This window comes from Cinclus cinclus, chromosome 3, assembly GCF_963662255.1.
Source record: "Cinclus cinclus chromosome 3, bCinCin1.1, whole genome shotgun sequence".
NCBI classification, from domain to species: Eukaryota; Metazoa; Chordata; class Aves; order Passeriformes; family Cinclidae; genus Cinclus; species Cinclus cinclus.
In genome coordinates this window covers 109,029,049-109,051,637 of record NC_085048.1, presented here as the reverse complement: position 1 = coordinate 109,051,637, position 22,589 = coordinate 109,029,049, and the positions used below count along the sequence as shown (strand labels likewise).

General features: G+C 50.4%; 1 protein-coding gene across 1 annotated transcript; it reads right to left on the bottom strand.

The window, feature by feature from the left end:
• Positions 1 to 280: 280 nt before the first annotated feature.
• On the bottom strand, positions 281 to 20,837 carry LOC134041988 (serine/threonine-protein kinase pim-1-like; the record flags this gene model as incomplete). The annotated part of the gene is made up of 6 exons (XM_062489060.1): positions 20,705 to 20,837; positions 1,806 to 1,972; positions 1,662 to 1,712; positions 1,064 to 1,433; positions 674 to 850; positions 281 to 399 (listed from the first exon to the last, which is right to left on the bottom strand). Coding segments are annotated over exons 1-6 (1,017 nt in total), but the record flags the coding sequence as incomplete, so codon positions are not given.
• Between the last annotated feature and the right edge of the window lie 1,752 nt (positions 20,838 to 22,589).

Here is a 22,589-nt window from a genome sequence, read left to right as displayed (position 1 = left end):
CGGGGACATCACGAGGCCATTGAGCTGCAGGGGGATGTTTCCCCTTTTCCACTCTGTGGCAACTTCACTGCACTGTGCCACAATTTCTCCAATAGGATGGGGAGCCCTGAGCCGCTCCCTCCACAAATCGCCGGGGACCTGAGGAAGCACCTCCTTGGCTGTGCTCTCTGCTCCATGCCAGGGCCACTGGGAAATGCTCTGGGGAATTCTTTGAGAGCCACAAGACACGAGCAGCTGCTGCTTGCGGGCATCCTGGATTCTACTGTGCAGAGGGATGGATCTCTGCTGTCTCCTGGGCCAGGTGGGGCTTCTGCACCCAAGAATGTTCTAAAAGGTCATCCAAGGATGGCCTGTCTGCAGGGTCCATGGATAAGCACCACCTGATCAGGTGCTGGCACTCTGCAGAGAGAAACCAGAAACTGCTGGTCAGCTCCTGTCCATGCTCTCCCAGATTTCACAGTGCCCACAGCACACTAAGAGTGCTCAGAGCTGTTCGCACAGCTTCCCATCCATCCTCTCTTCTGGAAGAGAGCAGCAGAGGTACACGTGCTGCCTCCTCCAACTCAGCCCAGGAGATGAACCTCCTCCCCAGCTGCAACAGCACGACACTTATGTGCCACCTGCCCTCTCCCAAAGCCGTTCTTGCTCCCGTGCCTTGAAGGCCCATCCCCACCTTGAGACACCCGGGGCGGGAAGAAGAGCTGTCCCCGGACGATGTCCTCTCTGCTTTTGAAAGGAAGGTGCCTGCACACCAGCTGATAGAGCAGGATGCCCAGGGACCAGATGGTGGCTGGCTGGCCATGGTAGCGGCCAAAGAGGATCCACTCCGGTGGGTAGTACTCCCGCGTTCCTATGGCACACGGGCACAGCTCATCAGGCCAATGCTGATTGCTCCCTCCCTCCCAGCCAGCTCCTCAACAGCCAGCCCCAGCTCCTGCCAAAATGCAACTTGGCTGCAGCCGGCTGAAGCAGCATTCCCCCTCCCTCCCTCCCTGTGTGTTCCACCTGTGGAAGCACAGGGGAGAAGCTCCACTGCCCGGCTGGGCCCCGGCTTTGGGCTCACCGGCCATCTGGGTGTAGAACGTGTCCTGCAGGATCGTGCCGCAGCCGAAGTCGATGAGCTTCGCCTCGCCGGTGGCCAGGTCAACGAGCACGTTCTCGGCCTTGATGTCGCGGTGCAGGACGCCGCGGCTGGTGCAGTGCCGCACGGCCCCCAGCACCTGCCGGAACAGCGCCCGCGCCACGGGCTCTGGCAGGAACCCCCCCGCGTGCAGCAGGTGCCAGAGGTCCTGACAGCGCTCCGGACGCTCCATGACCAGCGCGAAGCCGTCGGGCAGCTCGAACCAGTCCAGGAGCCGCACGATGCCGCGGAAGCCGGGCCACGACGCCATCCAGAGCAGCACCAGCTCCAGGGGCACAAGGGCGCCGTCGTGCTGCGGGGGAGCCGCCATGCCGTCAGCGGCGCCGATGCTGCGCTCGCCTTCGCCACCCCCTGCCCGGCGCCACCGCAGCTCCCATTGCCCATGGCCCGGGACGCTGCGCGGCCCCCGCTCGCTCCACGCTCGCTCCCATCGCAGCGTCCCGGCTCCCACCCGGCCGGGCCTGGCCTTACCCCGCCCGCCACGCTCCGCCGCCTGCTCCCGCTGGCCCCGCTCACTCACCAGCCGCGCCCACTCCAAGACGCGGTCCCGGGACACTCGCTTGATGGCCACCTGCAAGCCAAGGCGAGCGGAGGGCTCAGCTCGCCGCCCGCCGCCCGCCGCTCGCCGCCCCCCTCCCCGCTCCGAGCCGGCCCCGTCTCTTACCGGGACGCCGTCGGCGAGCCGGGTCCCGGCGTAAACGCTGCCGAAGCCGCCGCTCCCCAGCAGCGGGCCCTCCCGGTACAGCTGCTCCAGGGGAGGCTTCTCCGCCCGTGCGGACGGCACGGCGCTCTCGGCATTCTGCCCGGGGCACCCGCCCGCCCCGGCCGCCGCTGCTTCCCGAGCCGCCCCGGGCTCCGGCGCCTCGGGGCCGGCGGCCGAACTGCCGGGCGGCGAGGCTCGCTCGGGGGAATGCGCCGGCGGCGGGGCGGGAGCCGGGCGGCTGCGGGCCAGCTGTGGGCGGAACCGCGGGAGGGGCCTCGGTCGGGGCCGGGCCAGCGCCAGGGCCCGCGCCAGGCGGAGCCAAGAGACGCTGCTGCTCCACCACCGCCACCAGTGCAGCGAGGAGCTCGTCCACAGGCTCTTCAAAAGGTGCCACAGGCGGTACGGACTGAGCCCCGCGGAGGCGGCACCGCGGCGTGCCCGACAGGGGCGGGCAGGGGGCCGGCTCGCCCACGGCCGCCTTGCGGGGCGCGGCATGAGCCGGGCTGGGAGAGGCGCAACAAGGACGGGACCGAACGGGATCACAGGGAGTCTGAGAGGGAGAAGGGCACGGAGGGCGAGCGGGAACTCGAGCGGAAAACCGATCGAGACAGGCGCTGCTGCTGCTGCTGCTGCTGCTGCTGCGGAGCCGCCGGAGCGCGCGGCCGTTCTGCCGTTGCCTCCGCGAACCCAACGGAGGAGCCGCCGCGCGCCCCGTGGAACACAGGAAACCAAGTAAGAATAAATGAAGCTAATTCCTATCAGAGAAATAGCCAAATAAAGCAGTGGAGGAGTAAAGAAGACTGTTGGCTGGTGGCTTTCTTGTTTGAGTGAGATGAAGCATTTTGTTGGGAAGAATTGCCTCTTCTGACAATTTTGCCAGTGTGGGCTGGAGCGGAGCTTTTAAATTTCAAGTAGCAAAGAGAAATCGTGTCAGTATTGTCATCCCTTTTCATTCTCTGCTGAGACACTTGCAGGCTGCCCAAAGACATCGTCTGCAATATGGAACTTGGACCCAAATGGATTGTTAAGAGTGTCTGGATGTCACCAAATCTATGGGAATGACAAAAACTCTCCAGCAATATTTTTAGTGTTAGAGAATCTAGGAACAATGATATTCTGACCACGATGTTGTTCTGGCCGGGATGTGAAACAGAAATAATTTAATCCATACGTAGCCCTGGTGTGCACAGAAATTTTGTTTTTTTATTTCCTGTCAGTGTTAGTGGCAGAAGCATCCATTGCTCAGTTTGGGAAGGCTGACCCCTGACATGGACTCTCCTCAACTGTGTCTCTGCCTCTGACACTAGAGAACACTGAGTGCCTTGAGAGCTCGTGTTGCCTGTGGAATGCTCCAGCTGACTGCCACCAGAAGCTGTGGACGTTCTTTTGGTATCTGATGCAGAAAAGGAGTTCTCCATAATACCATGCTACTTAAACCCACATTGGGATGCGGCTGTGTAGTGGCTCACCATGGAGCAGATTGCCTGCTTTGTCACTGCCAGCCCTGCTGATCCTGCAAGGGACCCTAGTGTATCCCATGCCTGTTTTGCCTGCAAGCAAAGCTTGCCTTGCCTTAGTAGTGTGGAGTAAATAGAGAAGTAATAAAATGGACAATTAAACAAGTTACTTTGGAGGAGATCCTCCTGCTTTCACACATCAGCCCTGCACCTCATGCTCCGTATCCTAGTTTGAATGGACAGATGTGTGCTAGGGAAAAAGCAGGACCTTCCCTTGAAATGGAGAAAGTAAAATCCTTCCCACTGAGTCAGTATAATTTTGAAATCAAGAGGTTCTCAGGGAAAGATAGGGGGACAGGAAGAACAGTTCTCTACTAAATCTACAACAAGGCCAATCTAAACAACAATAACTATGAAATTAACAGGAACCCAGTCACAGTTCCTTTGGTTGTGTGCTCTTTTCCCCCCTGGTGCAGTTACCATCGCCATTGGCAGTGAGCTCTGGCAGGTTCCCAGTGGACAGGGCAGGTGTGTGGATCCCTGCACAGCTGCAGGAGAGCTGGGGGTGATGGCAGCTGTGTCTCAGATGGGAAGGGTGGAGGAGAGACTCTGCTCATGAATCCTTGGAGCAGTGTCGGTCCCGGTGCTCCAACAGGATGCTTGGAGATAGCAAACTGAAGCAGGACAGCATCCTGGCAGGGGTGTGAGGTCCAACACCAGAAGAGGCAGCTCCTGGCACTGGGATGGTGCGGTGAGGTTTTCCAGCTGCCTTCCTCCTTCCAGAGCCAAAAAGAGGTGAGTACCAGTAACTGCCCCCCCACGCTCCTTTACCTGCTTCGAATCTCGTGGCCTTGGCCTCCTTCCCCACACTGGCCCCGCCCTCCCAGAGAAACACCCAAAAAAAAGGGAGGCTCTCCCTTCCCCATCTCAAGGTCTCAAGGACCTGGCCATCCTTAGCATGTCAATGGGAAAAAATATAAAACTATAAAATATAAAAAAACAAAACATACCACCAAAAATATACACAATAAAAATATAACAACAAAATTATTAAGATAGAATCAAAATATATTTATTGAAACCTACAGATAACTATCAGAACATATGTACATCTGGAACTATACAGGCTAATGCATAAATCCTTGTCTTCAAACGCTCTTGGGATAGGCAGCAGCTTCTTCCTGGGCTTGGAGGAAAGAGCTCTTCTGGACAGCAGGAAAGGACTTTGTGGGTAAATGCACAAAAGAATGTCCAGAGAAAACTTGGTGGAAACACAGGAGCCAGGCAGGTCTGCAAAATGGAGACACAAAATGTAACAGAGGCTGCAATGCAAACCTAAAGCATCTGAAGCTCCATATTTCATAGAACACATTTCTTGGAAATTCATAAATAGCTGCACAGGGAAACATTCTCCTACCATCACCCTCTGGAGGCAGGCCAGGGGCACACCCTGAGCCACTTCCACAGATCTCCCAGGGGAACTCCCTGGCCTCTGGGCTGCCCTGGGACAGCAGGGAGCCCAGAGCCCTGTGCTTCCCAGCAATGGCTCAGCTGCACATGCAGCCTCCTGCTCCTCTCCCTGCCCCATAGCTCAGCAGCCCTACAGCTCCACGGGGCACTGGCAGCAGCACAGCTCATGGCAGGGGGCACCTGCAGGGCACAACTGCTCCCTGGCAATGTGCACAGGCTCTCCAGGCTGGCACAAGACCCTTCCTCCCACCAGAGAGCGGCCCAGCTCCCACCTTACCTCGGTGGGAGGCTGAGCCATGCTAGTCCTTCACTTTGTCCTCAATCCAGAGTGTCTTCAGGCCCCTGAGCATGCCATGACTAGGAAGGGCAGTGGAGAGAGCAGGGGCAGATGCACACCCTTCCTGAGTATTTTGTCATTTCTGGCACAGCTAAAAGGTCAGAACCGCAGGAGTCCATCTCAGCACTTGGTCAACTTGCTGGAGAACATCAAGCCTTCACCAGCCCAGGATGCTGGAGAGGTTTTCCTGGACATGTGGGGGCTGGCTGGCAGCACGCTTCTTCAGCTTGGTGCCCATCACCTCGTAGAGGGCAGAGGCGAGCCTGGTGACCACCGTGCGCACATTGGCGCTGCGGACAGGCAGCGCCTTGTTCTCCAGGAAGGACCAGAGCACGGGCAGGGCGTAGCGCTGGACCACTTCAGGGCTCCTGGCATAAACCCCTTCCACAAGCACTGCCGGGACAGAGACACAAGCTTCTGAAACAACAACCTTAATGCAAACAAGGATCCACCTCGAGATTTGCTTCTTGGAAGCCTCTCTGGCTAAGAGCAGCGAAATAGCACACAGAGCCCAACGATCCAGAAATGGCCAAAGCAGCTGATCCTCCCCAAAACAGAACCACCAACACCTCAGGAGTACTGTCTCCAAACAAATACTTGCACCTGTGGCAGAACTTGTACCTTTACTGGATCATTTCACAACCTGTTTCAACATCAAGAATGACTAAAATGTCAACTTCCCTTTCATTTCCATTAGGAAGTTGTCTAAACCCACACTGAAGATTTGGAAATGCACCATGGAGATTCAATTGAAAGGTTTCTAAGAAAAAGGACAATTCCATCTTTGTGACCCTTGATGTCAAAGTGCCAGAATCCAATCTGGCTCTTCCCTTTGCTCAGTGGCACACAGCAAAGGGCACTATTAGACCACACTTCCAAACTCCAGCCCACCAGACATGGGTGCTGCTTGACAGCTGGATTAGAAACATCAGTGACTAGCTGCTGTCTTTGGCACAATGCTTTTGTGCCTTCCAACAAACAGCTGCTTCAAACCTCAGGGTGTCTTAGGTAATTACTCAGACCTCATTGCTGTGGCATTTGTGCATCTCTACATTTTAATGTCATTCCCCCTCCCAATGTTAATGGCATTTTTCTTGCAATGTGCACTGCAATAGTAGAATGTAGAGAGAAAAATGCAACACAGATGAATGAAATTTAACCACAACACGAGTGTCTACTCCCTTTCTCTCTGAAGCCTTCTCCCTGCTCAATTTCTGAACTGAACTTTGTCAAACACAGGCAAAAAATTGACAACCAACAGGCTCCTTGCATGGCAGATGTGGCTGAGACATCAAAACCTGAAATGCTCTGGACACCATTCATATTTTCTGATCAGGCAAAATGTTATGCAGTAGCCACTTCTAATTCTGTGGTGGAAGAGACTTCATTTTCTCTATGCTCGTAATCCACCAGCAATCATCAGTATTTAAACACTTCCTGAAAGTGCCCAAAACCAATTCTGCCAAGCAGGAAAAGGGTTATGGCATCCATTTCAAAATGGGTGTTAAGTTCAGTTAAAATCCAATTCAAGACATTGGTCACAATGGAACTTGAGAAAACATTGTTTGTTCCCACTAAATCTCAGAGAGAACATCTGCTCTTCCTAAAAGAGTCCTAATTTATGTTTATTTCCTTTATTTGAAGAAGAGATCAAATTATCTCCAAAACTAAATTCCCTCTTCCTAGACATCTACTTTATTCCAATGCCCTTTCAAGCGCTTTTGACATTCTCAATCACCGAACACTGCGCATTTGAGATTGCTGAAGAAGACACAACATCTATGAAACCTTGCATTTAAAGATGCTGGCACACTTAGCAGTGCATTTAGACCCCGTTAAAGCAAGGCTGTAAATCATCTTGTCCACTATATAGAGAGATTATCACTTTTCCATTCCTGGGCTGTTGCTGACATAGCAAGCTCCTCTGAGGAATCAATTATCAGTTGCATTTGTAGCATTTTGGACAGCACTGACACAGGAAGACACTGTTTGCACACCCTGAAATGCTCAGTCCAATGCCACTTTGACAGCACAGGCAGGGAGCCTCAGCACTCTGCTTCTGCCCCTCTGGCCCCAAAGGCTGCCTTGCACCAAATCCGTGCCCCTAATCTGGGTGCTGAGTTTTGACCTAAGCTGTGACCCCCAGGCACTGCAGGGTTCAGTCTGAAAACTTTTCAAGAGCAAAATGAGAATTCTGTGAGGAGAAAACAAACGGATTGCCTGAAACAGCACTTGCTACATTTTCCCTAAAGGACCAGAGATGACCCTGAGCTCCCAAGAGAAGAGCCAGCTCGGGTATTTTTAACCCCTCCCTTTCCTGGAGGTGGGCTCTGAGATGCCCCAGTGAGAGCTCGGCCCCAAGGCCGAGCGCCACCCCCGTGCCAGGTACTGCACACCTCTGCAGCAGCCAGGGAAAACCTGCCAAACACAGCTGCCATGGGCATTGGGCAGGAGGGACAAGCTCAGCACCTCCTGATTTGGAGCAGCTACTCTACTGTCTATTGCCAGGAATGCCCAGGAAATGCTCCCTGGGGAGACCTCTTGGCTTAGCAGAGGCCATACCTGTGATACGCTCTGTCACATCCAGCAGAGCTTGGCCACTCAGCTGACTCCATTGGTGGCTGAACTCTTTCATCAGTGCTACTTTATCTACAAGAGAAACACACGTTTCTGCTCACTCTTCTGAGGTCCTAGGAGAAAGGAGAGTGGGGAGGGGAAGGGCAGGGGCAGCCCCAATTTATAAAATCAAGTAATTTTCTGCTGATGTACTTCTTTCCTTCCAGCCTACTTGAGGGGGGTTCAAATTCCCAAAGAAAACCTCTCCGTTCACATTTGTCAATGCAAAGTTGTCTGCTAGACGGGTAGCTGTGTTAAACATTTCAGATCAAGGACCTCAAGAGTTCAATCACACGTAAGCAGTGAAAAGGTTTTGAACTCCAGAGCAAACAGGAAGAAGCCCAGACTTGGGATACAGAAAGGCACAGAGTCAGGCAGTTCAGGAGTTCACAGAGCAGCTGAGGTGGAGAAAGTGGAAACTCCCCTTGAAGATCTGCCTCTTCAACACTCCATTTGTCAGGCATATTTCTCCCGAGCAGCATTTTCAGTGCTGACATAAATCTCTGTGACAAAGGAATTTAGAGCAGTCCTTGCCTGTGTAGGTATTTGCCACAGCCATCCTGCCCCATGAAAACAACATGTGGAACAAGACATCACTGACAGCTGGATTTCTATCTGCTTGTTTTAAGGAAATGCACTTGGTGAATCATAAGTGTCCCATTTGAAAAAAGAAGACAAATGGGAAAGGTGGAACAGAGGCAGCTAATGCCTATAATGTGGAGCCTTCCAGGGGGCTGCTCTGCAGAAGCTCTGATGGGCCAGTGTCCCTTCATGGCCACAGCAAAGCTATTAATTTGGGAACTCTAATGGGGTCCAAGCAAACTCCAAAATCCCCTTTGCCTCTGAATTGTAGCAAAGCTGTAGTCCAGGACCTCCTCTCCAGACAAGCAGCACAGAGCCAAGGGCTCCTGGCACTTGTGGGAAATGCTGATGCACATTCAAGCCTCTTGGGGGACTGGTGCCTAAGGACTGCACCCCCACAGCTTCTGGTGGATGTCAGCTGCAGTGTTCCACGGGCAACAAGAGCTCTCATGGCACTCAGTGTTCTCTTGTGTCAGAGAGGCAGAGACACAGTTGAGGAGAGTCCATGTCAGCCTTACCAAAATGAGAAACGGATTTTTCCAGCGCTTTCACAGCTGCAGCATGAACCCCGGTATCCTTTGAGTTCAGGCTCTTTAGTATTCCTTCCACTAAACGGACAATCACGGGGCTCAAGGCATCTTCCAGGATGGCTATCATTTCTGCCAGCACGTCCAGCGCCATCTGCTTCACTCTCTTGTGCGTGTCAGATATTCTCAGGACAAAATAATCAAAAATCTGTGAAGAGAACAAGCAGCAAGAAAGCTGGATTAAAATGTCCTTGTTTGAAGAGGGGATGTAGCAATGATCATTTAGTGCCCAAGAGAGGTACACACCATCTTTACCAAGTGCAATAGAGACAAGGATGAAAATGAGTAGCCAGAGATGTGTTTGTGCAAGACAGGATGGAGTTTACCGAAGTGTTCTTTTAGAAACATTTGGGTTATACCAACCCAGCCTGATACTTCTCTTCCACATCCAAACCCATTTTTCATCAAGAGAAGAATTGCCATGCTTTCAGTGGCTGGATTCCTTTCATTGAACCCAGCTGGGAGTAGGAGACAGCAAAGGTTAGAGCAGTGGAAAATTCTGTCATCATGTGATGAACAGCATCAATAGGCACCTGCCAGACAAATACAGCTGGACTGAAAGAACTTGTCCTGCATGCTGGACCTGAATTAAATTTGTCTGGGTAAGAGGGACCAGCCTGTCCCAACAAGGCAGGATGTAGCGCCAAGATACAGTGAATTAAGTGTACTGCTACAGGCTTGGGAGAGGAGCTGAAGGGAAGGAACAGTGAAGATACCCTACATACTTGGACAATGTTCGTGGTGATGAGCTTGGGGCTGTTTTTGCACAGGTCTAGGAGGAGTGCCACTCCTTCCATCCGTGTCTCAAACCCCTTGGCTTCCAGGAGATCATAAAGCTTCTGGAGCATCTCCATTTCATCCACAGCTGGAGGCAACGTGACCTGGACTTTTGGATGGTGTAGGAGGCGTCCATCCGAGGTCGACTTCACCCTGGAAAATAAAAGCAAATGATGGCTTGTTGGTGATAATACCTGCAGATAATTGTGAGCAAAACATCCAGAGGTGATTTACTCGTGATTTCAAGTTAGAGAATCATGAGGCTCTGAAAAGAGCATGGACTTCATGACAATCATTATGGGAGAAAATCTGCAAAGTAACATTTTCGCCAGTTCTCACTCAGGAAAACCAAGTATGAGATGCATCTGATCTATCTTCAGGTGGCTTCCCAGGCACACAGGTTGCATTGCTCTGTGGAGAACGAGAGACACTAATTCCATGTTTAAATGCCTGCTCATATGGGAGGTGTGTGTCTTGTAAGAAGGAAACTCATCACTCTGCAGAAATGTCTCTACACCAGGCATGACAGTCTGAAAGAGGAGCTCAGATGCATCTGAGCAGATGACCAGGGGCATATCTGAAGGATCCAGAAAATCAGTAACAGAGATAAAAACAGATGCCAGACATCCCAGCACTATGCTCACATTAAGTTTGCGTTCCTAGAGTCTAGATCTATAACTTAACAAACCCACTGGGAACAATTCTCTTGGATCAACTTGTCTCTCCCATGAGCATGGGAAGATCCTAGCTATGCTACTGAGGCATGTGGTCACTTTCCTGCCACTGCTGAGCATCACAGAGCTAAATAAATCTGTTCTGTTATCAGAGAACAGGTACAAGTAGCTCTGCCACTGGCATGAAGACACAGCAAGGACCAAATCCCTGTCTTAAGTGCAGATTGCAGCACAGGAGGAAATCAACCAAACATGCTGTCCATCTAGCAAACTATATGAAGGACAAGAATATCAAGACAAAAAGTCCCTATTGAGACACCTTTTGACCAAAGTTGCTCAGGAGTTGCCTTGCTACTTACTACTCAAACTTGGTTCTGTGTGAGGGTAAGAAAACCATGACTCAGCCAAGCCAATCCACTTGATTGGGAACTGCTTGTTTGGGGAATGGCATCTTGCCGCTAGACTGGGAATTCTCCTCAAAACACCCATCTGAAAAAGACTCCACTCAGATGTAAAAAGCCCTGGTTGAATTTACTTGTCCCAAGTCGGACAGCAGAGACATGGCCCTCTCCTATCCTCCACAACACAGCCCTTGCCACTGCCCTGACTTGTCTGTGCTGCAACCAATAAGTGTCTTTCTGTTGCCTCATTTCTGTGGAAACCCCTGCAGAGATGTTTGTTCAGTGTAACACAGAAGTAGACATTTTTATTAAAGAGCATTTGTAGGGAAAGGAAACAATCTCTGGCACAGGCCATCTCTGCCAGAAAGATTTTCCTGAGGAAGAGAAATGTCAAGCTTGTTGTGTGCTTTGTCACATCTAACAAAAGTGCTCAGTACCGTTGACTAGAAGGAAATGTGGGCTGGGGCTTCTTTGAGACATGGCTCCTCATCTTCACAGGGCTCTTGACACATGGGCGTTCACCCTTCTGCTCTTCCATCCCCTACAAGGACGCAGAGAAACCCCACCAACATTTAGAATATAGAATAGGAAACTGTCTGCTTAAAAACACAAGTTAGAACCAGGATCACTGCTACCAAGGCTTAGGGAAATATTTGCAAACCTACAGAAGGAAACAGACCAGAGATTCAGTGATGCCAACTCTTTGTTTGCAATAGCCCAAGGCAGGTTATGGGTGCTGCCATAGTGAGCAGCAGTTTAAACTCCCCAATTCATGAGTCTCGAGCATAAATGGGAATAATGGAAACTGCTAGGCACCAAGAGTTCTTATAGGAAAAAGCAGAAAAATTAGGACTCTTTGGGGTGGGCCAATTTTGTTGGAAGGTGATTTGGTTCAACACTCGCTCTCCCTGTTTGTGCACAAAGGACACGCTCCCTTCTATAATGTAGATAAAAACAATGAAAGTCCCCCCAAGACAAATGATTTTCCTCTGGATGCTGCTGGATTCACCAAGCTTCTTCCAGCTCCACAGGGCTTGACAGCAGAGCAGTATTCCCAAAAGACAGACGGTAATTGTAGCAATTAGGATTGATTGGGACATCTGCTGCAGTTTTGGAAATTCTCTTGGCACTACTGCTTCCAGTATCTTTTGCAAAGACTGTTCTCCTGAGAAGCACTTTTCTCACTTCATTGCTTTACTGGGAGCAGAGCAGGGACAGCAGGGTGGGGAGTTATGCTTAAATGTAAACCCACTTTCTCCTCTTCCCCTTTCCTCTTTGTGACCAATAGTCAAAATATTCAAAGCCCCACTTTTCCCCTAAGAATATCAGCTCCTTTGTGGTCTGCAGATGAACAGGCTGGGGATTAACAGCTCATTCCCAGGAGCAAAATGATTGAGCAGAAGGGGAATGAGATAAAGACAGATTAGGTATGTTTGATGTCCTATTAGCTGTGGCTATACTTGCACAAAGGAGACATTTCTCCTGCCAAGCACTTACTTTCTTCTTAATTCTTCTCAGAATATCTTCCAGGTCACAGGCAGGAACGGATCGCTCCAAAAGCATTTTACATTTTTGGTCATCCAGCAATATCTTCACCATCTCCTGTCCATAATGCCTATGGAAGGATTGAGGGAAGACGGGAAGAAAGGGAGGCAGGCAGGCAGGAAGGAAGGAAGGAGAGAAAAGACAGAAAGGTGAACAAACAAAGCAAGACTATTAAAAGAAAAGGCTGATACATTAACCTTAAACACATCAGCTGCAATCCTTGCATGAGAAGGCATTACCTACTCATCAAAGAGAGAGATTTACCCCTACTTGTCACTGCACAGTGCTGTCAGCTGAACACAAGAGGCAAGAGGAGAATGTGGGGCTACAGAAAAATACCATTTCACTCTGAAACTCGGGGTGTGATTCTGTGGGATCAAAGGATCCAAGGGAACAAGCAAAAGATATCTGCTTTGTTGTCGGAGCCATTAGCAGTACTTTCTGACATTTGCAATGGCAGTGCAATACAATACAATAATTTGCCTTTCTTTAGCTGGTAGGGAAAACAGGGAAAAACACCTCATGCTTTCTATGTGAGATTCTATAGGATATGTATGCACAGGGGCAACGAGTTGTGCTTGTATTCGAGGCGTCTACAGATGTGAATTTGAGTAAGGGGAGTTTGGTGTTTTGGGTGGATTTTGCCACTAGGAAACCACAGTTTTCTTCAAGAAGAAATTTGGAGGTCATTGAGTCACAGACAACAGCATTCTAGAAATCTGCAGAAGAGATTTAGACAGACTACAGAATACATTCTAAACAATATAGACAGAATACATTAGCTAAAGTGCCCTGGCATATTTCCAGGAAAGCCTTAAATTCATAAGAAAGAGATGTTTGGGATCCTTTGGTGATGAACACTTTGGATTTGTGTTGTGCACTTCAGACCAAACAAAACTGTTTGACTGCCAAATCTGAGCTCTTTTGATCTCAGGAAAGAATCCCTCAAGTCACAGGAAGTTGGCAATGCTCCTTCTTGCTGGACAACCTCAGCTTACCCACTACAGTCATTTCCCCAGGTAATCCAGAGCAGTGGTCACAGCACCAAGGCTGACAGAGCTCAAGAAGCGTTTGGATGATGCCCTTGGGCACATGGAGTGACTCTTGGCATGTCCTGCACATGGCTGGCAGCTGGACTCCATGGCCCCAATGGATCCCATACAACTCCGGGTATTCCATGCCTCTATGGCCCTTTTCCACACCGTGATGTAACTTAATATTTCCTTTCATTACCACTCTTTTGTGGTTTTACCTTTCTAAACAGACACAAGACAGTTTTCCTGTGTGAGGAGGTGAAATGAAGATGGTTACCTTGTGTCCTTGTGGCAGTCCTGAGCAAGCATCCCTGCCGTGTGCGCCAGCCTCTCAGCCCTGGGTGTGCCTGCGAGCTTCGTGACTCCAATTTTCTCCATCAAGGACAGCAGCAGTTGCGCCGCACACTTCCGCACCTGGGCGTGGCGGCTCCTGGCAAGAGGAGAGCAAACACTGGGGCACAGGGAGAAGGAGCAACAGCAGCACAGGCCTTGGCCAGAGCGTGCTCCCTGCCACTGCTGCGGGAAGGAGGCCTGGCTTCTCCCTGCAGCTTCAGACACCTGTAGAAGCTTCTGTCCTCAGAGAAACTCAAATTAGCATTGGACACAAGGACTGTCTGCAAGGAAGACGGAGGAATTCAGTCTCCCTGCACGACCTGATACTCAGTGTCTTTGCCACAATTTCCACTGAGAAAGATAAAAAATTAGATTATATATGAATTCTTTAGAAATGAAAGACCATTCATGCTAACCTATCAGAGGGCACCCATTACACAGAGTTGCAGCAGGACTGAGGCTCATTCCAGCCATTTATCCCCAAATCTGCAGAGATTTGGAAAAATACAGATGCAGGGAAAACACACTGTGGGCCATGAAGTTGCAGAATATGCAGCAATGCAGCCTGTTTCTTTTGTGAGGATTGGCAAGGGGTACATCTGAATGTTTTATCCTATTGCAAAGATGGGGAAAGTGTGGCAATCAATTTACCCAGATTGTCCAGTTCTAGAGAGTGTCTTTTGATAATTATCAGGCTCAGCACAAACACTTAAGGCAGCATTTGCATCAGCTATTCCATAGTAGTGGGCCTGTGAAGGTGTATGTGCAGTGATTCATCATCTCAAGGCTAACATGAAACACCAGTTTGATTAGAAAGTAGAGTTCTATGGCCAGGATAGTCATACAGGACTCCTTTTGGCAGGAGCTGCACCTGCTGTGCAGGCTGTGTCACAGCCAGCACATTCTCCCCTAGGTGCTCCATACCCCAGCAAGTACCCTCCTTATTTTCCCAGTGAATGGCATCATGAGGATCCATGGTTTCTCACAGGGTCTCTGTGCTTAGTGCAGTGAAATATCATAGAGCTCTCACAGATGAAAACTGCAATTGTCCCTCTTCCCACAGAAGCACAAGGCTCTATCCTTAGCCTTTGCAGGCACTTGCACTTCCCCACCATTCACCACATCTAGGCAACTCTGACAGACTGGGAGGCATCCAGGAAGCAGCAGGAAGCTGAGTCAGAAGAGGTTTAGGCTGCATATCAGGAAAAGTTTTTTCACCCACAGGGTGCCTGGAGCACTGGAACAGGCTCCCCAGGGCAGTGGTCAACAGCACCAAGCCTGACAGAGTTCAAGCAGCATTTGGACAACAATCTCAGGCACATGGTGTGACTCTTGGGGGGCTCTGTGCAAGGCCAGGAACTGGATTTGATCATCCTCCTGGCCTCGTCCAACTTCCCATGTTCTACAGTTCTGTGATTCTGAGAACTCATAGGCTGAGGGAGGGCAGAAATAGGGGAGAAGAGGAAAGAAATGAGGTGGATTGGAGAATCCAGTCACTGAGTTGACAGAAGATGCAGGATACAGGACCCTTCCCTCCCACCATTCCCATTCTTTCTCTCAACCCTTCCCCCACCCACAAGCACTCTAGAGGGTGAGGAATATCACTGAAAGAAGAAGAACGTACTTGACTCCACTGTCCAGGAGAGCAGTCATTGCTCGTGCAGGAGTCACATTCTCCACCATGATCCCCAGGGTGTGACTGGCTGCTTTCTCAACAAACTCTGGCGAGTTCCAAACCATGTGCAGAAGGACCCGAGCCACCTCATCCACCTCAGAGTCCATGTCCTTCTTCAAGGTCACAAAGAGCTCTCCCAGAGTGACAATGGCCAAGTAGGACACCTTTGAGCGGAGGTTGGTCACCTGGGGAAGTCATGAGGGGAAACATAAGAATGACCTCGGAAAGAAAACCAGTTGCCTTAGACAGACGTCCCAGCAAATGACAACACATCCCACTGTGTCCAGAGGAACATAAAAGCACAATAAGAGCAGAAGAGCATATGCACAGCATGACACTTCCACTGGCACCAATATCTGGCCTCAGACTTGCATGTAACAGGCCTAAAAATAAGAAATTTCATAAAGTATCTACTTAAGCCTTCTTTAATGTCAACTGCTTTCCCTTTAGGCTCTTTTCTTTGAAACACAAAGAACCAAATTAAAGTAAAGGCTGCTTTCAAACCATAAAGGCGTCAGTCATAAAGATAAAAGAGTCACGTGCTCCTGTTTAAAAAAGCAACACCAGCAGTTGAAGCACTCAGCCAGGAAACAGAAAACACACGCTCAGGTCTACAGACTAATTTGCAGTGTTGAATGACAGCTCGGGCAGAGACTAGAACTCTGAAAATAACATAATTAGAGTATTTTTTCTGCATTTGTACATTTCATGATAATGGCAGCTCACTCAAAGATGAGTGTCAGATACCCGACCTACCAGTGAATACAACTACATCTACACACAGATCCCATAGAAACCTGACAGACATTAGAAATACAAGATCTAAAAAGAGAAATGAAGGCAGTCTCTGAGCACACATGGAGATGAACAAGCACATATCTACTCTACACACCGTGTATGAAGTACAGGGCACAATTCACAAGAGTGTTCTCACCTCACTGGTAACTGCCAAGCAAATGTCATGAAGCCTTGAAAGCAGGACTTCTGAATGGGACCCAGCCAGGAGTTTGATGCTGACCAGTCCCTTCTCCTTCATCTCCCTGAAAGGCAAGTACCAAAAAGATGGATTTTTCTCTCCACCCAAGAACTAGGCAGCACCCTCTGAAATTACCAGGCTGGCAGCTCAGTCAAACAATGGGAGGTGCTTTTCAAGGAGTACTTAATGAAATTGTGGAGCTCCTTCCCGCAGGATGCTGTGGCTGTCAAAAGCATACACAAATCCAAGAGACAAATAGAGGGGTTTCAGTGTCTTCATTTGTGGCTCTTTTACAAGACAGCCTTTCTGAAATGTCTGGCCTATGGAGTCCCTATGTCACGGTCTCCTAGAAGCTGTGAGACTGGGTCATGCTGCTGTTCCTTGTCACCTCCCTGTGCATGTCCCTAAGACACAATCCCATTGGGCTGTTATTGGGGCATGTTCCTTCTTTGGCAGTGCCAGCAGGTAGATCAGGAGTGAGACTCTGCACTGGCACTCTGGAGCTCAGTTTCCACTCTACAATTTAGGCCTGTGTCTCACCCACTCCACTCCACCTCCACATTCCCCAGAAAAGGAGCAGCAGGGTGTCCCATAAGATTCCACGCCTGGGAAAGAACAGTTGAAACTCTGCCTTTTCCCAGAATCCCCTACCAAAAACAATGCCCACTACAGCAACATGTTATTTAAGAGGTGTAAACAACTCTGTCTCTCAGCACTTGCTCTAGGCAGCCCTGAGCTACAGGAAGGTGTGTGAGGCATCAGGGCTGCAGCACAGGGCTGGTGACCGATCCCATGGGCACCCCTGAGGGTCACCGGGACCCCCCACACCTGCAGAAGCTCTCTTGCACCTCAGAGGGCACCAAACAAAAAGGGGGAAGAGAAAGCAGAAGAGAATTGCAAAGCAAATGTGACTGCACAAAGAGATGCATGGTGGCAGATTTTTCATGCTTATCCCAGTGTGAATGGAGTCTGTACCCCTGTGTGAATGAAGCATCCAACAGTGAGTTTATGCTAACCCCGACATCACAACCAATATCACCAAAAATTTAATCAGCATCACCTAACATTCGTAGAGTTATCACCTCTGGGCCTCCTTCTCTCTGTGTCTAATTGTGGGACACATGTTGAGTATTGGCAAAACACCTCCGGCCCATACGAAGCAGTGAAAAGGAAAAAGTTGAATTCAAAAATCCAAGATTCCTAGAGGGTTACATTTCTTTCTCCTTCCCTTCTGCCATGAGCCTTTCAGGAGTAAAGACAGGCTGGGGATTTGAAAGCACAAATCAGTCCATTTCTCAGAAAGAGTGACTCCCTGGAGCTGCTTCTGGGACTCACATGCAGGAGGTCACAGGGAGACCCCGTCACCTGCCATTGCTGTCAGCACTGGGAGCAGAGAGAAATCTTACTCAGTCCCACTGGGCCAGTGCCCCAAGGCACCCAAATCTCTACACTCAAAACTGCTGCCATCCTGCTGCTGCCTTCAGCCAGCAAATCATCTCATCCCACAGCTTCCTCTCTTCCCTCAAGACTTCCTTTGCAGCTCCATGGAGCAGCAGGCAAAGCGAGGGAGCAGCACAGAGCGGCAGCAGCTGGAGCACAGCTGCAGACCGAGGCCAAGCAAAGGCTGCTCTCAAATCTTGATCCTCTCACTGCTCTGGAGTGGTTTCAGCAGAGTCCTTTGCCCTCTGGGCTGTCGGGGCTCAGAGGCACTGGCAAGATCCACTTGTAAGCTTCCTTAACGCTAAGAGGGAGACAGAGTGACCGGGGCCTTTCTTACCAGTCATCGCTGCCCAGCCAGGAGAGTGCCTGGAGCAAGGACTGCTGTGGGTCAGCAGAGGCTGTGTCCTTGTGCCCACGCTCACGGAGCAGCTCCTGTCGGCGCTCGGCACCAGTGGCCGTCTGCGAGGTCACTGTGAGGAGAGGGTCAGCCCTGAGCGCTGCAGCCCCGGGCAAGGCACCCCGCCATGGAGCGGCCTGCAGCCCCAGCTCCCAGCCAGGCTTCCATGTGCTGCAAACTGGCACTGCCTCACACACCTCCCTGCTGTCTGCCTCCTTGGGCTCCTTGCTTTCTCCCAGCCCCCCCAGCTGGGCACAGCTCCAGGCTAAACCTGACCATTGCCCACACAGTGCCAGCTCCCAAGTGCCACAGGTAGCACAGCCAGTGGCAGGTTCCTGAGGCCGCAGAGCTCCCACTCCCTGCCAGACAGGGACGACCAGTGGGAATGGCTACACCGGGAGGGAACCCCCCAGGGGCCTCTCTTGTCCCAGCGCCCTCATTTCCCCCAGCCCTGAGGACTGAGGCACTCTGCAACTCCCTGAGGAAACTCCTGCAGCTGCCCTGCCACAGCACCAAGCCAAGCCGGAACAACCCAGGCTCAATTCTGGTCAGTTCTCAACGTGGAAATAGCATCACTTGAAAAGAGCATTCCAATTATTATTCCTTGCTCCCTTCTTTTTATCTCACCCTAGTTGGGATGATAGCACAGGCAACCTTGGAGCACCAGGCAGCCCCTCCTGACTGTCACCTCCTACCAGCAGCCACTGTGTTTGGCTGCAGTGACACAGGAGGCACTGCTTGTTCCCTCTTGGAATTGCAGGCCATGGGATGGTGGCAGCCAGGAGCCATTGATCGCTTCAGGGAGCAGCAGCACGACTGCACCAAGGCACTGACTGCCATGCAGAGACAACCCTTACTGGGATAGCAGAAAAGCTGGCTGCAGAGCCGGACAGCAGCACAGGCAGAGGGCCCCGATGGGGAGTGGTCAACTGATGGTGGTGGTACTCGTAGGTGCACAGTCAGCACACCCTGGCACACTGCCCCCAGCTCATCTCTGCACTTACAGCTGTCTCCTGGCACCAGCGCTGTAGTTTGGATTATCAGGATGGACAAAAGCCCGAGCTTACGCCTTTGCCTCTACTTTATTCAGCTCAACTTTCCAATGCATCTCTAAAAACCGACTACGGCAAGACAACCAAGCTGGAGGAACTCAAAAGTGGATTTGGTGCTCATTCCCGGACTGGCTATTGACCAAAGAGCCCAGTTGTGCTGGCTGAGGCAGGAGGCACTTTGGGCTCCTTTTGCAAGGAAATAACTATATGGGAAAAAGCTGCCACAGAGCAGACTTACCTGAGGAGTTGCATGGGACACTGCCTTCCTCTTGGATGATGGGCATAGTGGGCAGTAAGGGCATCTTGTCCTGCTTCCTCAAGACCTTCTTCTTCAAGGCATTACCAGGGTGTTTTCTCTGCACACTGGAAGCTGTGCCATTGACAGCTGCTTGGCTGAGGCCTGCAGGGACCAAAGAGGAGCTTGTAAGTGGAGGGTGCTGGACAGGGTCACTATGGAAAGGGCCAGAAAATTTGCTGGAGCTGGGTAACATCTCTGTGTTATCCCAAAGAACTTCAAGTAGAACACTGGCACGCTAGTATGGGACAAGGATCATACAATCACCCAGGAAAACCTACAACAATTTTGGTGGGAAGGCCCCTTTAACCACCATCTAGTCCAACCCCTGGGAAACGGAACATCTTCATCTGGATCAGGTTCCTCAGAGCCCCATGTAAACTGGCCTTGAACACCTTCATAGATAAATCAACAACAGCTTCTCTGGAAAAACCCTTGCAGCATTTCATTGCCTTCATTATAAAATAAATTCTACCTAATATCTAATCTAAATCTACCTTCTTCCAGTTTAAAAATCAAACTGCAGTGATGCTTCCCCTAAGAAACAAGGAGAAGCCAGTATTGCTATGCTTTCGTTTTCCTGTTTCAGAGGCAGGCTGGGCAAGTTCCCAAAAGAAAGTGCAGATAAGCTTGGGTGGTGCCCTGGGGCTGAGTGCTGCCCCCGAAGGTCCCTGCTGCCGCCCTCGGGGCAGCGCACACAGCGCTGCAGCCAGAGCCCCTCAGCCAGGATTCACTGGGGAATGCTGCTTGCTCCTGGGGCTACAACAGAAGCACTGCCTCAGGGCTTCAGCACAGCTCTACAGTGCCAGCTCCTTGGAGGGGAGTGGCTCGAGAAGGATCTCTGGTCTTTTCATCAGAAGGTGCTGAATTTGGTTTCTTCCAGGTTGCACCTTGGTGGAAAAGCATTCTTCTGCATTCACATTGCCTGGAAGCTGCTCTTCAGAACAGAGTCTGAAGGGCAGGCGACTTTCCAAGACTGAATTTTCTACTCTGAAAGATTTTAGAGGTGAAGGTGGGAAGCTGATACTCTGTTACTAAGTGAGGCCATGGGCAAGACAATTAATGCCTCTGTGTTTTTCTCTGCAAAATGGAAATCATTCCTATGCAGGTTTCCACTCAGATGCAAGTGCAACAGCCCCCCAGTCTGATTGCAACACTGTGCAGAGGGTAAGGAAGAGCTCAAAAAGGACCAGCAGTGTAGACACCACTTACTTGCTTCAGCTGCATCCTTGGGCTCAACTCTCTGTGGAGGCACCAGCCAGGATGTTTTCTTTGCTCTCCTTTTCTTCATCTCTTTCTCAAAAAGCTCCACATCCTTTGGTTCTAAGTTCTTCTCAGCCAACATGCACAATGCAGCACGGATCTAGTTGCAATGGAAATACATCACAGACTGTAAGCAGAGACACACACAGACCAGGCACAACCTCTCATCGGGAGCAGAGTCCACACAGTGCTACAGACATTAATCCAGCTCCATATCCATTCCAATAGTTTCAGGAGAATGTCTCCCATCCTCACCTTGGTAATTACACAGAGTGAGGTGGAACACTTTAGTCATAGGAATGCTCCAAGACAAAGGAAGAGCTCACATGAGCAATGAGCAGGCAGTTCAGTTCCTACAGGCCATGGCAGGAGAATAAAAGCCATGTGCATTATGCAGCAAGGAGGTGTAATTGGCTGATGCTTAACACTCATGGCCGGGAACTGCAGCTGTTTGTCACTTCCTGGCTTCTGAAGGACTCAGCTCTGAAAGACTCTCAACGACTTGGTCTCTGAGACCGGGAGACCAAAAGGAGGAGGGAGTCATGTGAAAACAATTTGGAGGAACATGGATATTAAGGAGCAGAAAATGTGAGAATGAGAGGGCTGTGAGATACAGCCAGAAAGGTAACCAGGAGACATCAAACTGTCCCGTTTTATTTTGCAGCCTTGCTTATACTCAACGTTAGCATCTTTGCTTCTCTGCTTCTGAGGGTGCCCTTTGCCCACATTCACTGGTTTACAGTTTGCTCTGCCAATCAGAACTTCTCTAAAATGGCCTTTGCATATAAAGAATGCTTCGGGCATGACCTTGGCACCATCTCCATGCAGTGACTTTGGCACCACTGGAAGTAGCCAAGCAATTGCTCGGTAGCCGTCAAATATATTCCCAAGACAATCCCCAACCCCCAAGAGTGGAGGATCATGGTTTTCAGAGGCATTTTGGGCCAAGCACTAAACAGCCACTGGAATGGAAGTCTGCTCATCCCTGTTCTTATCCCTTACCTTTCCAAAGCCCTCTCTCAGGTCTCTGTCACTTGTTAGACCAGGACTGGTGGGATGATCCATCTCCTTGAGCTGGCTCAGTGGGAGGCCTGGAACTGGAAGCAAAGGTTCCTGTAAATCTCTGGCACACTTCAATTGCCCAAAAATGTCATGCTTGGCAACAGGCAAGACAGGTTCCAGATTACAGAGCTCTAACAGGGCACAGAGATGGTGGATGAGAGCAGCAAGGTACATATGCCTAAACCCTCTCCCAGTGAATGGGCTCCTGGAAGGAGACATGACATTATTCTGTGGGCCAGCAGACTGAAACCTGCTGCCTCAGCCCCTGGATGCTGGAGAGCCTCTGTGTTTGATAGAGAAGGGCAGAGATGGAGATTGCTCTCGACAGAGATTCTTATCTGCCCTTATGCTGATTTTAGTCAGCATCTTCTTTCTGGTTCCTAAAAGTAGTCCTGGGTTCTAATACCTGTATACATTCAGATCAACTTTTTCTTCACTTTGTTGGAATATTTCAGGGGACAATAAAGAAAAACTTAGGATTACAGGAGGGGTACCCTAATGAAAATTGTGTTCTTGACACTCGATTATTCATTTTCCCCAAAGAATTTTTCTGTCTAAACTGTATGGGCTCTGGCACTTTCAGGCCAGCCTGACAGTACGCTGATTTTTCTGAATGCAAGTAAGAACAATGTAATTCATTCTGCAACACTCTCCAACACAGCTGATAAAATTCAGACACTTTTTCAGTCTTTGACAGCAGGGAGCCCAGAGCCCTGTGCTTCCCAGCAATGGCTCAGCTGCACATGCAGCCTCCTGCTCCTCTCCCTGCCCC